Genomic DNA, 22015 nt, shown 5'->3' on the forward strand with positions numbered 1-22015 from the left:
GATAGTTTTCATTTTATTGCCACCTGTGTGCTTAGTGTGAGTTTTTTATCGTTCTCGATTGCGTAAAAGTTAACTCAAGATTGTATGGAGTTAGAGCGTTTGCCTACGTTGGCCACTAGGGGTGCTGTACCAACAGCATTTTTTTTCCTACCTAAGCTGATGAGCTTGAGAGACCATATCAGCATCACCGGGCGAGTAGGTGAGCTCACAGGGCTCAAACCTGACGTTGCTGCTAACACGAACCCTAGCAAGAGCCAAGCTTCGCAGAATCTACCACCGGATCGGAAACGCGACCCACTGAGAAGATCCGGCGAGAAACTCGGTGGGCTTTGTCTGTGGGTTAATTTACTGGCCAAGCCCTTCGTCGCAAGCGACGGGTTTGACGAGAACAATTACCGGTGCTTGGGGTACCTAAAAGCACCGTTAGTGGATCGAGAGGATCCGAAATGACATGTTTTGGGCCCAACAGCATAAATTTTTTACTTAACTTTTACGCGATCGAGAACATTAAAAAAAACTCGCACTAAGCACACTGTATCGGACGAGAATACGTAAGAGTAAATAAGTTTCCATTCATGGCAACATTGGCAGCCCTCAACGCCAGGGACTCAACCGTTGCGTCTGTACAAAGTTTTCTATTAAACCTCGTTGAAAAAAGGACATAGCACTCAAGAAATACCATCAAGGAAGTTCATACCAGAGCTGAATGATGTGTGGTAAAGTGATCGTCCTGGAATCACACTGCTTACGAACGCAACGGTTCAAGGTAGTAACGATGCACTCTGCTTCGATGTCACTTGACAATGATAATGGAATCATCATGAATACTTTCTCAGAACGCTCCCGCACACAGTACAGACGCACAGATTGACCCAAAATATTACAACTTTGGCTTTATTGTCGAATGAAACTAATCGTCTTAATGGTCCTATGGTTAAATAATGCAAGCGTCGTCATAAGTAACATAAAGGTCCACGCTAACAGCAATGCGCGCGTAGGCATCGGCTAGTCAAACAAGCCACTCTGGAACGCACCCGGCCCAAAAGTACCCATTACGCTAGCAGCATTGCCACGCTGTATGGCAATGGATAATCTCTGAACCAGGTACGACCCAGACCGAGGATCGTGGCCTTGCCCTCTGAGGCGGTGGCCAAAATGGCGGTGCGGCAATAAACTTAAATAATTACCTGTACGTCATAATTACTGGCAGTAACTTGACACTGCCATTGACCATCATCAAGCTGAAGTGTCGCAGCGCGTACCCAAAGTGAGCAGTCTCCTCCAACGGGACTGTTCTCGTTTGCCCACTCATATTTACCACGGTAGATGCCTACGGGCTGAAAAGAAACAAAATAATTAAACACTCGAAGCATAAGAATTCACAATGTAAATAAATTCAACGGTAGGCAGCGGCTTGGCTCTGCCCCTGGCATTGCTGCAGTCCATGGGCGACGGTAACCACTCACCATGAGCTCATATGGTGCTCAACAGCAGTAGCATCATATGCTCGTCTGCCTACAAGGGCAATAAAAAAACCTCATTTATATCATATACATTAGTTTGGTATACTTTTATAAAAAATCACCATAAGCATACATGTCATTTACATTATTATTATTTTTATGTTATGTTGATGTTCTCGAAACTATCTCAAGATTCTAGTTCGTCTACAATCTATTTAAGGCTTACTAATGATATTTCCATGAAAAAATTCCTGACCTATTGATTCTGTTTTGGCTGTCCGGGATGTGCATACTTGACGTAAACCCCTCAAACTTGTCGGGTTATATACTCGTCTTCAACCACAAAACATAGCACGAAATACAAAAAAATATATATATAATAGACGTGATGTTAAACAAGATATAAACGCTTTGATAAATAAATAAAAAACGCTTAGAACGCGCACTATTGAATCGCGATCTCGATTAAGAAGAAAACGATACAAAAAAAATATGTCCGCTCCCCAAAATCAAAAAGACGTAACCTTAATCAACTAAGCATAAACATCTTGATAAAAGCCATGAAATTTCATATGGTATTCAAAACTAAACAAGCGTAGAATCCTGACGTTCATTGCGCACCAATCAATGCAAGAAAGCGTATCCTATGAATAGATCGAAGGGCGACACAATAGAGAGGAAGTCGCCGACAGGGAATACTGGGGGGACGTTTAAATTGAAATGAATAAGGAACTTGTAGTGATATTTTCTAAGGGTAGAATCAAATGAATATTTTATCGAACATGCACTAGGAAGAAATAGGGACCGGAGATTTAAGATAGCTACTTTAGTTGAACAATGCTGTCAATAGATGGCGTTAGCAGTGTGCTTAAAATTTTTGATATAGCTAAAAGATTTCAAATAGATGATATTTGAGGTGAATGAAGTTAGCCCCTCAAAAATTTTTTTTTTCCCTATTTTATACTTATTTTCTATTAATTCGTTTGTTCATCATTTGTTCATGATTGTTCACTGTTAATAATTGTTTGTTCTGCATTTATTTATTTAAAAAAAATATTTAAAAATATACCTACAAGTTAGCCCCTCTAATGCAATTTTTTATATTTTTTCATCCGTAATGACTCGTAAATATTCATTTTGGATTGTTCTTATACAAAACACGTTTGTTCTCTTTCGAAATTACTCGTTTTTTGTTTAATTTACTATTTTTATTAGTTGAATAAATGTATGCAAAATATGTGTACTGCGCATGCGTCAACTATAATGCCTAAACTTTCTACGCGGTTTTAATCGTGAAAAAAAAACAAATATAAATCCTGAAGGAGCAATTAATTGGTATACAGTTTAATTAAAAAAGTAAAAAAATAAATAAATGAAATAATGTGCATTGGCGTTAAGTTAGACCAAATACATTTTTTTCATCCTCTTACCTATCGTATTAAAATGTTATTTTACTAATGTTAGGAATATAATTTCGACTGTGTAAAAAAGTTATAATGTATACCTATATTATCTCTTGAAAGATAAATAATGAACATATTTACTTATTTGTTTATATTACCTATGTGAACTCCCTATCTTTTTTATACCTTCATAACGATAAGTAGGAGGATGGAAAAATGTATTTGGTCTAACTTAACGCCAATGCACATTATTTCATTTATTTATTTTTTAATTTTTTTAATTAAACTGTATACCAATTAAATGCTCCTTCAGGATTTATATTTGTTTTTTTTTTCACGATTAAAACCGCGTAGAAAGTTTAGGCATTATAGTTGACGCATGCGCAGTACACATATTTTGCATACATTTATTCAACTAATAAAAATAGTAAATTAAACAAAAAACGAGTAATTTCGAAAGAGAACAAACGTGTTTTATATAAGAACAATCGAAAATGAATATTTACGAGTCATTAAGGATGAAAAAATATTAAAAATTGCATTAGAGGGGCTAACTTGTAGGTATATTTTTAATTTCTTTTTTTAAATAAATAAATGCAGAACAAACAATTATTAACAGTGAACAATCATGAACAAATGATGAACAAACGAATTAATAGAAAATAAGTATAAAAAAGGGAAAATAAATTTTTTTGAGGGGCTAACTTCATTCACCTTGATATTTGATGCAACCCTTTATTATAGATAGTAAAATTAAAGACAAAGCGATAAATCTAAGTACTTTTGTGAAAGCTGTAGACAAATGCTGCGTAAATATCAATAACTTTTACAGTAAATTTTGAGTGTGATTTTTAAACGACATTAGTTCTAAAATAAACTGACATAGGCTTTTAAGTGATTCAGCATAAGTTATCTGCGAAGCACGGCTCTTGCTAGAGTTCGTGTTAGCAAGAACTTCAGGTTTGAGCCCCGTGAGCTCACCTACTCGCCCGGTTACGCTGACATAGACTCTCAAGCTTAGGTAGGAAAAAAAACATAAGTTAGCACTGTTGTCCTGCCTCTTACTATAGTCAAGCAGACTTACGTTTCATTTTCAAGGACGAGACAATTGCTATGCATTTGTTGTTCAAGGTCCACTTTGGCTGCATTACCATGTCTACGGGTTATGTCTCTATGCAATATCATCACTTACGTAAGCTCACGTGATCCGTAAACTTCTCTGCCGAGAACAAAAGAGACTAACCTAAAAAGATTTTTCTTGTGTCCACAATACGGACCGAAAACTTTAAGAAAATAACAAATTGAGGTTAAGTACGCCTCAAAACGGGATCACACGTTTTCTTCGTACCACTGGCACCGATAAAGTAATCGCCGAACCGTATGTGTTTTTATGCAAAACGTAAACACAGCACTTGAGGTCCCTTGTTTTGCGCGCAATGCAAGCGTTACTTCGTACGGGACTTGTTAAAATTTCTCTTTCAAATAAAATACTCATAGTACGACGGAAAACGATTTCCTTAGGTTTCACATTTCATTTGCTCTTATTCTATTATAGTTTTTGTAATCACGAAGGAACGCTGTATATTTATCTATATATTAATACGTGAAGCAAAAGCTTTGTATCCCTTTTTACGAAAATGGCGCGGACGGAGGAGTATCAAATTTTCCACACTTATAGAGAATATAGAGAAGAAGTGCACAATGCTAATATTTTTATAAAATAATGCATAAAAGATACATTAAATCAATAAAGAAAACATTATACACACTACATACCATGTATTTGATGCACACACGCATGCATGCTATTTATTGTCAAACTTTTGTTCTTGACGTCTTGTGGTCAAATTGAGCATAGATTAAATATTGTTTGTCTATAATAAAAAAAATTTATAGTGAAGCCTTGGCAAACTTTATGATTATAGAAGTATAAAATACAATCATAATAGTGTACAAACTTACAATTCCAATTAATTATAGTCGAATTTCGACTACTGCGAGACCTCTAGTACATATAAAAGTTCACGAGTGTTAAACCGATGCAATTTAGAAAAAATCATCAGATTCGCCTAGCGAGGTAAATACTCTGTATATTGCAGTAATCGGATTAAAGTATAATTAAAATCGGCCAGAAAAGCAATCCGTATTTAATTAGTATATAAATATACAAAGCAGAACTTTATTCCATTACTTGGTTATCGAAATTTATTCATAACTTAATATTCCTTGCTGTTTTTAATTTTTGGAAAATTATGCTACTAGATTTTAAAACAAAAATTGTGCTTACGTCTTTTTTTACTGGCCACCACTACTTGCAAAAGGGCGTTGCCCAGCAACGGTTTGTTATTAAATGCACTATTTCTAGTTCACCATATTTCTACTTTGTTGCTGTATTTTTACTTATAATTTTGGCAGAGGACTCCGTCGTCCAAAGCTATCAAGAGCTTGTAGTCACCACGGCCTAAAGAATAGGAAGCTCGGTATTGAGCGATATGACTATGCCAGGCGTCCAAATACGGCAAACATGTGCCAATTTTTTATCATTATCATCAGCTTCCCGGCATTCACTGTTGGACAGAGGCGTCTCCCAAGTTTCACAAAGAAAAACAGTCCTGCAGTGCTCACGCCCAGGAAATTCCCACCAACTTCAATTTCAAAGTTGTCGTTCACCTTTTAAAAAGCCTTCTTTATACTGCGTCTTCCTTTGTTTTCTACCTATTCTAGTGACCTCACGGTGTCATGCTAGATTCACCAAACGGGTAGATGAGCTCACGGGGCTATAGCCTGGTAAAGTTGTTGCCCTGGCAGGAGCAATGCTTCGCAGAATTTACCACTGGATCGGAAACGTGACCCACTGAGAAGATCCACCGAGAAACTCAGTGGGCTATATATGAGGGTTTCCTGTGTCTTCCAATGCGCCGTCACTATTCGAGAAGTTTTTGGCCTTAGAGGTAACGAGCAATATACTGCCAATTGCCACGTTAACCTCACAATGGGCTGTATCGGTTACCATGATTCTTCTACTTATCACCCCATTCATAAAACGTACGCAGGCAAACTACAAGCATATACCTCTTCAAATCGCTTTTATATTTTATTCTTATTGAATGACATGATTTTAAAGCTGATCTAGTTAGGTAGCTTCCGGATCCCATAGACATTAGAACGTGTAGGATGATAACGTCTACTTTGAAACTTCTATGGCATACGACCCTTAAATCAGGAAGTAGTAACTGCACCGAGACAGCGTCTTGTATAATAAAAAATCACCCTTCTGCACGTGTATTTTATTCGAAAGAAAGAAATCTTAGAGCGATTTCAAATTTACTTATTTTTCCATATCATAGAGGAATTTTCGTCTCAAAATTGAACAAAAGGATACCTTTTGTTCTTCTTCGTGTTCATAGCTTAACTAACATGTTTAATCGACGAGAATTTCACCTTGAGACAACCAGCCGTGACGCTGTTTTCGGAAGCGCAAACAAACACTCATTTTACATTGACGTTATAAAAAATAGAGACATCTTCTTCATTTTTTTTTCTCCACCTTATCCCACTAGGTGAGGTCGGCACAGCTAATTTTTCTCTTCCATTCTCTTCTATCAGCCGTCATCTCAACACTCACTCCTCTCTCTCTCATATCGTCATTCACACACTCCATCCATGTTTTCTTCGATCGACCTCTTCCCCCTCTACCTTGCACTACCATTTCCATACATCTCCTAGTCACGTGCATCTTCTCTCTACGCATCACATGTCCATACCACGCTAACCATCCGCTCCTTAATTTGCTGTATATAATAATCTACAAAAATATGTATTTAAATAGCCTGAATTTAACAATCGGAATATAAATATGCCACTATCCGACGCAATTAAGACGAACTTAAGTAACCAATTAATATAAGATAACCATGAGGACATGTATAGTAGAGCAATATACAAAAAGCATAATTGAAAGTCTATTTCTTATTGTGAAATAAATCAATAAAGCTCCAATGCACACGTGTGCGAGTGATGTATGTCAAAGACAGGTAGACAATTTTGAGCGAGGGGTGAATTTTATATATCAAATAAAAAACCTCATTCTACGCGTGTGCAACTATTACTTATTTTGTTTTCTATTTATTTCCACATACTAGAGGTCCGGCAGTAGTCGAAATTCGACTATAATTAATTGGAATTGTAAGTTTGTACACTATTATGATTGTATTTTATACTTCTACTAGCTGACCCGGCAAACGTTGTGTTGCCTTAAATAAGATTTCTAGGGAAATTATAGTCTAATATATAAAATTCTCAAAAACCTCATTCAACCACATAATATAGTAAGCGGCACGTAAGTTGGCAAGGTTTTGGTGTAGTGGGGGTAATGTCGCGCATAGTGTACATTGCAACAAAAAAATGGTTACTTTTTTTTTTTTTTTTTTTTTTTTTTATGATTGAGAGATTACTGGTGGCCCGAAGGCCTTTCCAGTTTCACCAGGACAGGTGGGCGAGCAAAGGCTCAGCCAGGAGGGGTGGGATTTGCTAACAGCTGCCCGAGCGCCTCCGAAGGAGACCTAACAACTCAAGAGCAATTGCTTCGCGAATGAATCTACTACCGGATCGGAATCGCGACCCGCTGAGAAGATCCGGCGAGAAACTCAGCGGGCTGATGCATGGGCTAGGTTGCACATCGACCTCTTTGTCGAGTTCGACGAGTACGGTTACTGGGGTCCCTAAGCCTGCTCCTAGTATTAGAGCTGAAGGCATCTAATGCAAAGGTTATTGGATCTGATGGATCCGTAAGGACGTGTCTAGGGCGTCGACGGTGACTGGCTCCTGCATGATCAGGATTCGGTGAGTAGTCAGCGGCGGCAACGATAAGGCGATTATCATGACGCATAGCCTTATCGAAGTACCGTTCCGACGCTGACTTCATGTACTTCTGGATTGATTCAAGGCCCAGGTCGTCGTGTAGGTCAACGTTCCTCACGAACCACGGAGCCCTGACGGCTAACCTGCAAAAGCGGGATTGTAGGGATTGGAGGGTGTCTATGTGTGTGCGGGCCGCGTGAGCGAACACCACACTCGCGTAAGTCATGATGGGCCTTATGCAAGTTTTGTAAAGTGTCACCTTGTTCCGAAGAGACATTTTACTCCGCTTACAGATCATGGGATAGAGTCTGCCGAGAATGAATGCGGCACGGTCGCGGACTGTTTTTATGTGTGGGCGGAATGTCATAGATGCATCCAGGGTGACTCCCAGGTACTTAACCTTCCTGACCCAGGGTATAGGTTGGCCGAAGAGGGTGATCGGGGGAGTGATATTTCTCCTCCTAATGCGGGAGGAAATAAGCGGTGAGTTTCCCCTTTGAAATAACACTGCTGTGCTTTTCGCCGGGTTGATGTCTATGCGCCATTTTCGGAACCACTGTCCTAGGGCTAGGGCTGCGCTCTGAAGCTTCTTCGCGATTAGGGACTTATTTCTACTAGAATAGTAAACAGTCGTGTCGTCGGCGAATAAAGCTAAATGGGTCGGCGGCGACCGGGGAATATCATTAATAAATAAACTAAATAGGAGCGGTGAGAGAACGGAGCCTTGCGGCACTCCAGCCGTGAGTGGTCGCGGGGAGGAGCGGGTTCCCTCTACTCGATATCGAAAAGAGCGGTTCGACAAGAAGTCCCGTATGATGAGCACGAGACTATCCGGCACGCCCATGTTGAATAGTTTGAAAATCAAACCATTGTGCCAGACTTTGTCGAACGCTTTTGCGACGTCGAAGAAGAGAGCTCCCGTGTATAACGGTTTTGGTCGATTAAGTCCCACAAGAATGTGCTCCGTGAGGCGGTGCACCTGTTGTACGCATGAGTGATTTGCACGGAATCCGAATTGTTCATCGATGAGAATGCCCTTGGATGAGACGAAATCTCTGAGGCGTTTGTAGAGCAGACGCTCATACAGTTTGCCTAGAGACATGAGGAGGCTAATCGGGCGATAACTCGTCGGATTATTTTTTGGTTTACCGGGTTTGTGTATGCCGATAACGTCCGCTTCTTTCCACACCGTGGGAAAGATACAGTTAGCCATAGCGGCATTGAAAATAGATGCCAACATCACGATGAGTTGGACGGGTAAAAGTTTAATAACGCGGTTAGATATACCGTCGGAACCGGGAGCCTTGCGAGGACGTAGGTCTTTGATCAGGTCTTTAACTTCCATTGAGGTGACGGGCAGTAACGCGTCCAAGGGTGGCAAGGAGGCTCTGCGTTCTACCTCACTGTCTACTAATTCTACATGAACAGGGTCCGCGGATTGAATGCTGGGCATGCACTGGGCTTGCAATGTATCGGCCAGCAGCTCTGCTTTTTCGTCATCATCGAACGCCGCGAGTCGGCCTGAGGGGCCTACGAGAGGGGGCATAGTTACTACCGTATCCGATTTGAGAGTACGAGCTAAGCGGTAGTAAGACCTTTGAGAGGGCGCGAGTCCTTTTAAGAAATCAGACCATCTGGCATCTCGGACTTCGGTGATGCGAGACTTTACGTCGCGTTGTAGGGCACGCATTCGAATACGATTTTCCGCGGTAGGATACCTATCGTACGCACGGATCGAGGCGTTCTTAGCTCTAAGGAGTTCCCTAATATCATCGGGCAATTTGAAGCGGTGAAGGAAGTCCTCCGCTACAACTTGCTTCGATGACCTATCTAATGTCGAGGTGATGTGTGACGTTACGATGTCTATGGCTTCAGCGGTATCCTGAGGAGACGGGATAGAGTCCGGACTAAACGGAAGCGATGGTGGATCAGATTCAGCAAGGCTGATGCCCAGCGTGTGCCAATCCACCACAGTCCTCGTGACGGGAACGGAATCGGGAGCGCGACCGAGCTTCATAATGACGGGACGATGGTCTGAATCTAACTCTGAAACTACTTCAATCGAATTTAAGCGCAGAGTTACGTTTTTTAATAACGCTATGTCGAGTATATCCGGGCGATGCGCGATATTTAGCGGGTAGTGAGTCGGGGTCAGCGGAGCGACGATATCGAAGGCGAGATCATCGACTAACGCGTCGAGGCGCCTGCCATTAGGGGTTGAGGTGTGAGAGTTCCACCTGACGTGTTTACAATTTAGGTCACCCGCCAGAATGACAGAGCTTCCCATGCCGAGCAGCGCCTCAATATCACTACTTAGAACAATTTTATCCGGTGGAAGATAAACGGACGCGATAACGATCGGCGCGTGTCCAGTCAGTGAGATTCGGCATACTGATGCTTCGATGTTAGAAAGCGCGGGGGGGTCGAGTGGGACGCAATGCAGGGCTCTTCTATAGTAAATGACGGTACCACCACCACGAGCAGTGAGCCTGTCGTTCCTAACCATGTTGTAGTTCGCGATTTTAGGGTCGCGGCGCGCGGGCTTAAGCAGGGTCTCCTGCACCAAAAAGATGTCAATTTGATGGTCACGCAAAAAATCACAAACCTGATCACGTTGATTTGCGAGACCGTAAGCGTTAAAAAATCCTATCGTTACGGATAGGGGCTTGATTCTACTTATGTACGCCATTGATTACCGGCGGAGTGAGGGGAGGACGTACGTATTTAACGACGCGTATACGTCAGCGTATTCTTGCACAACGGCGATGAAGTGTTGTGCAGTGGAGGCGGCGCGAATGGCGTCGCCCAAAGCATTAACGCGATCAAAGTTGATCGACTGAAAAAAAGTCGATCGCTAGAGCGAGATTGTCGGACGCGGTCGGAGGGCAGGTCGCGGGGGAGGGACGAGTCGCGGGGGAGGGACGTATCGCGGGGGTGGGACGAGTCGCGGGGGAGAGAGTTGTAGCCGTGTTCGTGAACGGCAACGGTTTAGCCCAGGCCGAGACGCTGGGCACCGACGCCGGCACGAAAGCAGGCTTAGCCTTCGGCACAGAGGGTGCCGTGGCTTTGATGTCTGGGCCGAAAGCTCGGAGGCGGTTTTGGCGGGCGACGCGGCGATTTATTTTAGGGGCTCGGGGGCAACCACGGTAATTCGCGGGGTGGCCCTGTGTTCGGCACAGGACGCAGCTAGGCGGTTCCGTAGCGGTTTTTTGATCGCGAGTGCAAAGGCTCGTGGCATGATCGCCCAAACACTTGACGCATCGGGAGCGCGCGTGGCAATTACGGGAAGAGTGCCCGTACAACTGACAGTTATGGCACTGGCTCGGAGTGCCTTTTTTATGGGGGGTTTCGACGGTTATTCCGGAAAGCCTACAGACTGTTCGTACGTTGAAAATTTGCTTGCCCTCGGGGGTAGGCTGGAGAGCGACGAGAACCATATTGTATGGCTCCCTCCCGCGTCCTGTGTGCATGCGGTGCACGGAATTGACCGGCAAACCTTGTTCTAGAAGGTCGGCCTTGATGAGATCGGCATCTAATTCCTTTGGGATGCCGCGTATGACCGCGCGAAGTTCACGCTCCTCCTGAAGCGTATAAGTGTGGAAACTTATACGCTCCTTTCGGAGATAGCTTGAGAGGGCCCTATGGTCATCGGGTGTCGTTAACTTAATTTGAATCCCGTTCGCGAGGTTACGGGCGCTGATAAAATTAATTTTTTTGGCCTGAAGGGCCAGGGAAACTCGGTCCCAAGCTGCCTTCTCTTGAAGGATTACCGGGGGAGGGGTCTGAGTTTTATTTTGTGCCACTGGACGCGGCGACGGTGTGGCACGGGCAGGGGGAGCGACGGGAGTCGGAGGGCGAGGGCGCGACGCGTTCGCAGCTTTAATAATTTTAGCGGCCGCGGGAGCTCGGGACTCCGCAGCGCGCTTCTTACCCTTTTGTACCAGGGTGAATCCATCCGTCGATGAGGCGGGGGCGAGGTCGACCTCCATGTCTGAGTCAGAGTCGGAGGACGAGAAGGCAGCAGGCTCGGGAGCAGGCGACCTACGGGCAGATGCAGGACGTCCGTCGGACCCTACGGAACCCGCGGATGATCGCGCCAGGGGAGCAGCGGCCACGGCGGACGACGCAGCAGTTTTACCCACTAGTATAGGCGACGCGGGAGCGGCAGGCATGGCGGACGCTGCGGTGTACGACGCGGGAGCGACGAGCACGGCGGAATCCGCGAGAGGGCTCACGGCGTGATCGGCCTTGAAAGCCAGAAACTCAGAAGTGAGCTTTGGGTAGCGAAGTCGGAGGAATTCTGAAAATAAAGCTTCCATGATGTCTGACCCAGGTGGGGCTGTCCCGGGTCTTAAACACACTCGCCTTGCGGCGAGGCCCCAACTTCTCGGTACTTAGCGGTTCGATTGAACACAGGTGGCGATGCGGCACAATTACTGCAGGAAAAAGAAAGAACAAAAAAAAAGGAAACAACAAAATAAACCAAAACAAAACAAACACTTCCAGGAACACACTTTGTCGGCAGATGTGCCACGAACAAAAGCCGGGTGAACAAAGGCCGGGCTAACAATAAAACCAGGCGAACAATGGTCGGGCGATTGAGTGGTCGGTGAGCACGTCCGCAGGCGGCGGGTGCTTCTGTCGGACTGGAAAAAAATGGTTACTTTTATGGCCCGCATATATGTTAATTTTATTATTTTAAATTTTTTATTTGCCATAATTTATTTTTAAGGCTGTGTGTTTAGAAGAAAGTTAAAGAAAAGAGAGGAATTCGTGAAGTGTATTAGGTGTTATAAATAAAATAGAATTAAAAGTTAAAAAGTTTATTTAGCAAAATATACTTAATATTAAAAATTATGTGTCGCCGTCGTCACTATCATTTTCTAATAGTGCTACCCCTTGGATTAAATTTATGGTAGGACCTGAGCTGGTGGAAGGAGTTGGCTCCTCATCGTCGACATAACGAAGAGTCGCTGTCGTCACTGGCGTAAATAATAAAACGCTCAGTGACTGAATCGACTATAATTATGGTCATTGGTATTTGGTCCTGCCATTGCAAACAAATTTAAAACAATAACACGCGTAACAAAAACTAAATTTAAAATAATAATAACAACTCGTAACAAAAACTCAATATAAACAAAGGGTTCCTACAACTTTAGTAGGCACATGTGTAACCGGGAGCGAACGGAACGTGGACGCGGTGCGGGAGGGGAGAGTCGGTCGACTCACCAATCGCGCGCTCGGAACGGTGCTACGTCTTTCCCCGCGTCCTGCTTGACAACCAAAGAGACCTAAAAAACGACTTCTGCGCATCTAGCGACTCTTGCCAAGTTACGCGCTGGGGACTATACCTCATTATAACCAAAAAAAATAATTATAAAATAAAAATGTTTGGGGTGAACAACCCTTATCACTTAGGGGTATGAAATATAGATAGTAGCCGATTCTCAGACCTACTGAACATACTATTGATACACAAATAAAACCAAAGAAACATGGCTGAAAAATGTATAGTGAGTAAGACAGGAGACCGGATTCGTCCTCATCCCTACTACGTGATGTTTGCTGGATGAGTGGTGACACCTGGCGGGGATAACTGATCGATTGATAGTTGATCAGTAGTCGACCGGCGAGGGCAGGAGATCAAATTGAATTAAAAAAAATCATAATTAAAGGAACTTGAAATTATAAACTCTGAATAACAATTTATCATACTACAATTATAATATTTGATTGCCATCTTGCAACCTTATTGCGGATCTGTGCATAGAATAAAAAAAATAAAAATCGGGATGGAAAAATAGGGGTTGATCGTATAAGAGTGAAAATTGAGAGTAATATATTTTTTTTATTATAGTCATGACAAAATAAAAAATAAAATCTTGCCAAAAAATTTAAAATTTATAATTAACAAATAAAAAATAGGGGTTGATCGTAGAGGGTGAAAATTTCAGAGTAATATGAAATTTTTTATTCTAAGTCATGACAAAATAAAAACAAAATTCTTGCAAAAAAATTTAGTTTTTAATTAACAAATAAAAAATAAGGGTTGATCGTAGAGGGGTGAAAATTTAGGGTTGTATGTATTTTTGTATGCTGTATCATAAAAAAATTAAAACAAAAAATTTTGTCCAAAAAATAAAAAAATAAATTTAGGGGTGGACTACCCCTAACATTTAGGGGGATGAAAAATAGATGTTAGCCGATTCTCATAGATACCGGATAAGCACAAAAAATTTCATCAAAATCGGTCAAGCCGTTTCGGAGGAGTATGGCAACGAAAACTGTGACACGAGAATTTTATATATTAGATAATCACAAATTTCGCCTAGACTACACTAAAAAATATTAACAAAGACAAACCATATTCTATTTTGACAACAGACGTCAAGAACAAAAGTTTGACAATAAATAGTATGCATGCGTGTGTGCGTCAAATACATGGTATGTAGTGTGTGTAATGTTTTCTTTATTGATTTAATGTATCTTTTATGCATTATTTAAAAAAAATATTAGCATTGTGTACTTCTTCTCTATATTCTCTATAAGTGTGGAAAATTTCATACTCCTCCGTCCGCGCGATTTTCGTAAAAAGGGATACAACGTTTTTGCTTCACGTATTAATATATAGATAATGAAACGCATACAACGTCATTGGTACATACTGACACTGATCTACAGAGGAACTGGATTCGAAGTCACATCCGTTGGCAAGACGCTCCATAAAATTTGTGCATATGTTCAATCATTTATGAGCCACGTCTTATTTTGTTTGATGAAGCAAATCGAGACGATTCAGATTATTTTTACGTTTTAATTTTACAGAACTTTTAGAAGCCGACTTAACCTAATAGGTGTATGGCTCTAATAAAGAATAAAAAAAAAAGTATTGACGATCATCTTTAAATACTATATTAAGTTATTGATAAATTAAAGAGTGGACGGTTCGCGTGGTACGGACAGCGTGGTAGAGGGAAGATGTATGGAAATGATAGTGCAAGGTAGAGCGGGAAGAGGTCGACCGAAGAAGACATGGATGGAGTGTGTCAATGACGTTATGAGAGAAAGAGGAGTGAGTGTTGAGATGACAGCTGATAGAGAAGAACGCAGTAAAAAAATTCGCTGTGCTGACCCCACCTAGCGGAATAAGGTGGGTACAAAGAACAAGAAGAAGAAGATTAGGAGGAAAAAGAAGGAGGCTACCTTGTGTCTTAGTTATTAGAGCCTGACTATAGTCAACACAATTGTCGCTACACACCATGAGAAATTAGGGCGAAGTCTTATTGTACAAAAGTTGTCCCACCCTTCAAGCTGTAAGGCTTCACAGCCAATACCTTATTTACTTGCTCATAATATTTCCCAGACCCCACCACGTGTAAATAGTCAATAGAAGAAGTCAATCCGCAACCATGCTGAATAAGATTCCAATCCATCCAATCCAAAAACGATATAATTAAATAAACAATGCAATACTACTTGGTTCATTATCCACAAAACATTCAAACGTACAAACAATAGTATATAAGCAGTAAAGTGCTAATGTTTGTTTACATTACTTGGCTTTAACGACTGGCATGTCGGAACTATTCCTGTACGAGACCACACATAGTAAAAATAGTAGTAAACATTTAATCACATTAAATTGTTTAAAAATCACACTTGCGAAGCCCCATACTTCGCTGTCACTATTGCTACTTGTACGAAAAATTTCGATTTGCTGATGTTATTCGCATCATACTTACCGTTTTTAGAATATACTATATTATAATCTATGTACTAGGTTTTTTTTATTGCTTATATGGGTGGACGCGCTCACAGCCCACCTGGTGTTAAGTGGTTACTGGAGCCCATAGACATCTACAACGTAAATGCGCCACCCACCTAGAGAGATCAGTTCTCCTTAGAACGGATCTCTCTAGGACGCCTTCAGCTCTAACACTAGAAGCAGGCTTAGGGACCCCGGTAACCGTACTCGCCGGATCTTCTCAGCGGGTCGCGATTCCGATCCGGTAGTAGATTCATTCGCGAAGCAGCTGCTTTTGAGTTGTTAGGTCTCCTTCGGAGGCACTCGAGTAGCTGTTAGCAAATCCTACCCCTTCTGGCTGAGCCTTTGCTCGACCACCTGTCCTGGTGAAACTGGAAAGGCCTCCGGGCCACCAGTAATACTTCAATCATAAGAAAAAAAAATGTTCTAAGGTCTCAGTACAGTTACAACGGTTGCCCCACCCTTCAAACCGAAACGCATTACTGCTTCACGGCAGAAATAGGCATGGTGGTGGGTGGTACCTACCCGCGCGGATTCACAAGAGGTCCTAACACCAGGTTCCAGTATTCTATGTGCTTCGCAGAATCTACTACCGGATCGGAAACGCGACCCACTGAGAAGATCCGGCGAGAAACTCAGAGGGCGGTATCTATGGATTAGCTTACTCGCCGAACCCTTCGTCGCTCGCAAGCGCCGGGTTTGACGAGAACGGTGACGGGGAAAGGTGCAAAAACCTTTATTTAATATAAAACTGCGAGTTCGACTCCAAATCCTAAATTGGGTTCATGCTTTAATATCAATGGATTCCAAGAAGCATTCAGTACGATATCAACCATGAGCTCCTTCACCAATCTACGCAATGAATAAATAGAAAACATTATTGCGAATCACTTGGTGAAGCAACACCACGGTTTTATCTTGTTAAATGTTCTGTAACGTGTTCTGTGCGATATTGCAGAATCATCTCTTTAAACATTACTTGTGTTCGGTCAAAGCGTACCAATCCGTGAAGCGGTTAAGTCTTGTAAAACATTTCGGCGGTACGTTCGTGTAAAAAAAGTTCGTTAGAGATTATTGAACAAGATATTTTTAGATTATTGATTTTTAGATTATTGTTTTTAGTGTTGGACGATTTAAATTAATATTTTGTTATAATTCCAGGGTTGAAAGTCTTTGGTTTAAGCAGCATTTCGGTTAATACTGCATTATATTTGGTACTAGCTTTAGCCCGCGACTTCGTCCGCGTGGAATAGTTCACAAATAATTCTTTATTTTAGAACAAATTTGGTTAGCATAAAAAACATTATAGTGAGCCAGCCTTATCATATAGACATATGCTGTCGCGGACTTTTTTTAGAGCCTTTAAAGGGGAGAACAATTCTGTCATACATTATTTTAGCAAAACTTTAACCGTTTCTGCAGCGCACGCAGCGGAAGCTCTCAAAAGGGAAAAAAACCCGATTTTGAAACATTATTTATTGGTGATCCGCTTGTATTGGTCTTAGCGTTCTATAGCCTTCCTCGATAAACGGGCTATCTAACACTGAAAGAATTTTTCAAATCGGACCAGTAGTTCCTAAGATTAGCGCGTTCAAACAAACAAACTCTTCAGCTTTGTAATATTAGTATAGATTAGCATCAGCAATTTGATGTTTTTAATTGAACTTCAATTATGTTTACCTCATTCGAACAGCTGAAGAACTTTTTTTTTGTACCGATATCTTTTCCAAATTTTTAACTATAAATTACTCTCCTGTAAAAGTCACAAAAATGTCGCTTAAAACAAATAACCTTTAACCCGTCGATACAACAATTCAATTAGAATTTAAACAGTCATTTCTAATTACGGAGCCCTTCATTGCGTTTTGTTTTGTTTGTATTTTTTTTTTTGTTGCTTAGATGGGTGGACGAGCTCACAGCCCACCTGGTGTTAAGTGGTTACTGGAGCCCATGGACATCTACAACGTAAATGCGCCACCCACCTTGAGATATAAGTTCTAAGATCTCAGTATAGTTACAATGTTGTATGTTCTTTTACAGCTAAACTGTGGTGCAAATGCACTTAGAACTGTCGCTTTTTTAAGCATCAGTTCAGCATTAAGCCGTTTGAGGCATAAGAAAGGCGACAGTTCTTAGGCTTTAGAATTTCGATACATTTGCGGCGATTTATGTTTAATTACGCCAAAAACAATGATAGAAATAAAGCATCATACTATTAAAAATTGAATACGGCCTATCGACAAAAAGCAATAAATTTCAAATTATCTCTATCATCAAATTAATGGCGGACGAAAATTGTAACGTTAACATCCTCCAAGACTTGACTATTTACCACACATTAATAGTTGCTTATTGGACCAGTGTACACGGACCTGTCTCTAGAGAAGTAGTCCTGTGCTAGAAAGGTCGTCAAACATCGGACGTTTACAAGTCAGTTAACAATGATTCGTGATGAGTAATTACGGGTATCGGCTGTATTGTGCTCGTGTGGGAGGTAACAATGTACCATTAAGGTCATGGGGCTTTATTTGACTAGGACATATTTGTCGAGCGTACGTGTGAATATTTTAAATAAAACAGATGCTATTTATTTTGTGTAATCCAAATCTGTCGTGACCTAATTGACACATGCGCAGAAACCACAGGCTTAATAGTAAACATGACAAAAACCCATTCGAAATTTAATCTATAAACTCTTAGGATAGTGTCCTGTCATTTATTACTTTAGAATAACATTACGATAAGATTATTCTGATCTTTCCTCGGTGAATGGATGGTGAATTTATTTTCCGATCAATATTTTTTAATATTTGTTCTCTTAGTCTATACTAATATTATAAAGCTGAAGTGTTTGTTTGTTTGAACGCGCTAATCTCAGGAACTACTGGTCCGAATTAAAAAAATCTTTCAGTGTTAAATAAGTCATTCATTGAGAAAGGCTATAAGCTATATAAAATCAGGGTAAGGCCAATACAAGTGGAGCATCAATAATAATAATAAATAGGGGTTTAAATAGCTCCTTAACATTCTATAATTCAAAAATATTTTCAATTTCTACGTAAATGAAGAGGCGGGTAAAATTTAGCGTTATGCCAATGTAACTATTCCACGCAGACGGAGTCGCGGGCAGAAGCTAGTATTCTATGAAAAGCTTACTTTTGATTATGAGTGAACTTGAATTGTCCCAGTTCATACACTAAGACACGACAAAAACACGTCCGTCGCTCACACTCCCACATTCGCGAGCACAACAATAGTGGGATCGGCTTTATTCCTATAACTCATGAATTCACAACACGGCCCATTGAACGATATCGCCTTCGAATCCAAGGACTCCTTAAGAGCTGGTCCGTAATTAGACATTATCTTGGGGGTCATTTTCGAACGTCAAAATTCAAACTGATGGCGATGAGCCAATCGAAGTATTAAGTTAATAAGTTTTTAAGCTGGCGCGAAATAAAAAAAGAAGATATCTTAATCCGCTTTGTACAGCACATACATAAATGTTTTTTTTTTGGAGTTAACGGAAAGATCTTCTACCGAGTGGGTGAAATTTTCTCGGTAGTTCGACGGTCTTAATGCTGTTTATAATAAGCAAACTTATCTTGAAAATGTCGTTAGCGCGATTCAGGAATTTGTCAAATATCTTGTGTTCTACGATGGTGCCCGCTACATTATATCGTTTCAAATCGAATGAAATGCTAACCTGCAACTTACATTTTTTTTTTATTATTGCTTAGATGAGTGGACTAGTTCACAGCCCACTTGGTGTTAAGTGGTTACTGGAGGCCATAGACATCTACAACGTAAATGCGCCACCCACCTTGAGATATAAGTTCTAAGGTCTCAGTATAGTTACAACGGCTGCCCTACCCTTCAAACCGAAACGCATTACTGCTTCGCGGCAGAAACAAGCGGGGTGGTGGTACCTACCCGTGCGGACTCCCAAAAGGTCCTACCACCAGCAAGTAGAAGTAGTAGTAGTAGTTTTTCACTGGTATGTTTTTTATTATGAAGATCTAATTTACGCTGATGAGTACATATATGAGAAAGCCCCTCATAAGTCACTCCCAAGCCTAACCATGAACGATAATAATAATCTGTAAACATTCTATGGGGAAATTCAAAAACACACGTTACAGAAAATTGAAAGGAAATTTTGTTATAAAATATATCTGCTGTTAAACGTTATGACACTTCTGGAGCTAAGAAAGCCCTGGTAATTTAGTTACTTACCGGGATAGCCTCGGGGTGCATTCATTGAAAATAATGAGGTATTGGTTTTATGAACTAATTTAATTTATCAGAAGATGCGTGCTTTGTTGCAACCATTACTGCCCTTCATCTTTTATACCTCTTGACCAGCTTTGAACTTCTACTTCCGCTAATTCCCATTTCGACTATCGGTATTAAGGTAGCATGAGCACACTCAAAGTCTACGAGGAGTCGTGACTGAGCTTGAATTTTGCGTCAATACCGTGAATAGACAATGTAAAGCCGAGCGTATTTGGAAAATGCCGTTAGCTAGATTTAGGCATCGGTCAGCTAGCAGTAGCTACCCGCTTTTACTGTCCCTAAAATGCCATCAGTGCATGTGCGTTAGTTAAATGCGCTGGCGCATATTTTCTGCTCGAAAATACAAATTCATGTCCTCTGACTGCGGCCCTGTCCGGAATTCCATACCTTCAGCTATTATGAGACTATTTTTTGTTAAGACTACGTATTGTGCCTATCGTGTGCGTGGGGCTGGCGGTTTTGATAAACGATGCCCGATATTAAAGGGTAATCATATGCTCTGGGCATTTCATTTGGCTAGAGTTTTTGCTCATGTTGATTTTTTCGAATGATAAAATAGTATCGGAGACTCAACAAACAAAATTCTATGTGGTTAATAATGGCAAGTAAAATATAAATACTCTGTTTTGCTGTTACCTGAAGAGGAAACTGTAAATAGTATGCTATTTTCTGGGGTAGACTATGCGAAATGCCCGTGTTTGCAGACAAGCGGAAAACCTGATATTAAATATTAATCGAAGACAATTCATATCAAAAAGTGAATGCCACCAATCATTTGGTAATTTGTGGTGAAGATCTGAGTAATTTATTCAAAACCGTTATTGTATCTTTAGTAGTTCTTTGGTTAGATAGTTCATAAAATTTCATGAACCAGCAATCTAAAAAAAACTGGGCGATGCCACGCTTATCCATTAATTGTTAATTGTGTTACATTGCGTGCTAAGTAAACACATTTAAAAAAAAATAAAAAACACGACCATGATTTTTATTGCGAATTTTGGTAACATTGTTTGACGATCGCCATTAAATAGAGTGAAAAAATTGTCAACTCCATTGTGGCTGTCCAATTTTATTTTCCTTAACCGTATCGCTTTTAACGTTTTCAAAGTCACATTGAAATATTTAAATTAGTAGGTAGATTCAATCACTAAACGGTATCTATTGGTAGTCAGGTTTATTGTAAGCCCGCGCTGGATGTTATGACATTCCTAGCTGTTTCTAATGTAAAGCAGTCGTGTCTTCTGGTTTGAATGGTGGACAGTCGTAATGCTATACAATAAAGATTTTGACCTCATATCTCAAGATGGGGCATATGGGCTACAGTAACCACTTCATAGCAGGTGGACCATGAGTTCGCTCATTCACCTAGGCAATGAAAACTCCCTCAAAAACCGTTCACCGTCTTCGTCAAACATTAACTGGTGGTAAGACGTCTTGTGAGTTCGTACGGGTAGGTATCACCACCCTGCCTATTTCTGCCGTGAAGCAGTAATGCGTTTCGGTTTGAAGGGTGGGGCAGCCGTTGTAACTATACTTGAGACCTTAGAACTTATATCTCAAGGTGGGTGGCGCATTTACGTTATAGATGTCTATGGGCTCCAGTAATCACTTAAGACCAGGTGGGCTGTGAGCTCGTCCACCCACCTTAGCAATAAAAAAAATTTGAAGTTTAAAATAGCAATTCACTTATTCATTGCTCTTAATACGACTCTTAGAACGAATTGACATACTAGATCAAAACCAATCAACCTAATTAATCAAAGTCAACTTTAATGTAATTTGAAGTTTGGCATCCGGAACTTTCGTGTTACGTTTTAATAAACCTAATTTCAATCAAAATGTAATAAAATTTAATTAATATTCAAAGAGAGTTTTCGTGTCAAACTGACAATTCGCTTCGCAACTTTGCGTCTTCGCGAATCAAGAGCTTTGTACCAGAGAAACTTTCAAGCTTAATACTAGACATCATATTGTAGTCGACTCGCAGCGTCTGTAACTTTATGTGCTTTAACTTTTAACGAAGGCCGCGTTGGGACCATTTCAAATAATTCGTGATGTTTGTTGTTCTTGTTTTTTTTTTGCTTAACAAATCACAAATTTATAATCTTATTATGTTTCAGAATGGAAATTTTCATTTCCATGTAACATCTAAGTTCGTTACAGTTATTTAGATATGATTTGTTTATTCAATCTTAATTTCTTTTACATTACACCACTCGCCCAAA

At 40.8% G+C, this 22015-nt stretch overlaps 1 protein-coding gene across 3 annotated transcripts in view; it reads right to left on the bottom strand.

The window, feature by feature from the left end:
• LOC101736889 (hemicentin-1) overlaps window positions 1–22015 on the bottom strand; it is a 104768-nt gene that overhangs the window by 13567 nt on the left and 69186 nt on the right. For all 3 annotated transcript variants that reach the window (XM_062669821.1, XM_062669820.1, XM_038012258.2), the window contains exon 3: window positions 1188–1337. In XM_062669821.1, coding sequence (XP_062525805.1) covers window positions 1188–1337 — 150 coding nt within the window. The remainder of the gene's footprint in view (window positions 1–1187; window positions 1338–22015) is intronic.

The sequence above is a fragment of the Bombyx mori genome, chromosome 8 (assembly GCF_030269925.1).
Source record: "Bombyx mori chromosome 8, ASM3026992v2".
Taxonomy (NCBI): domain Eukaryota; kingdom Metazoa; phylum Arthropoda; class Insecta; order Lepidoptera; family Bombycidae; genus Bombyx; species Bombyx mori.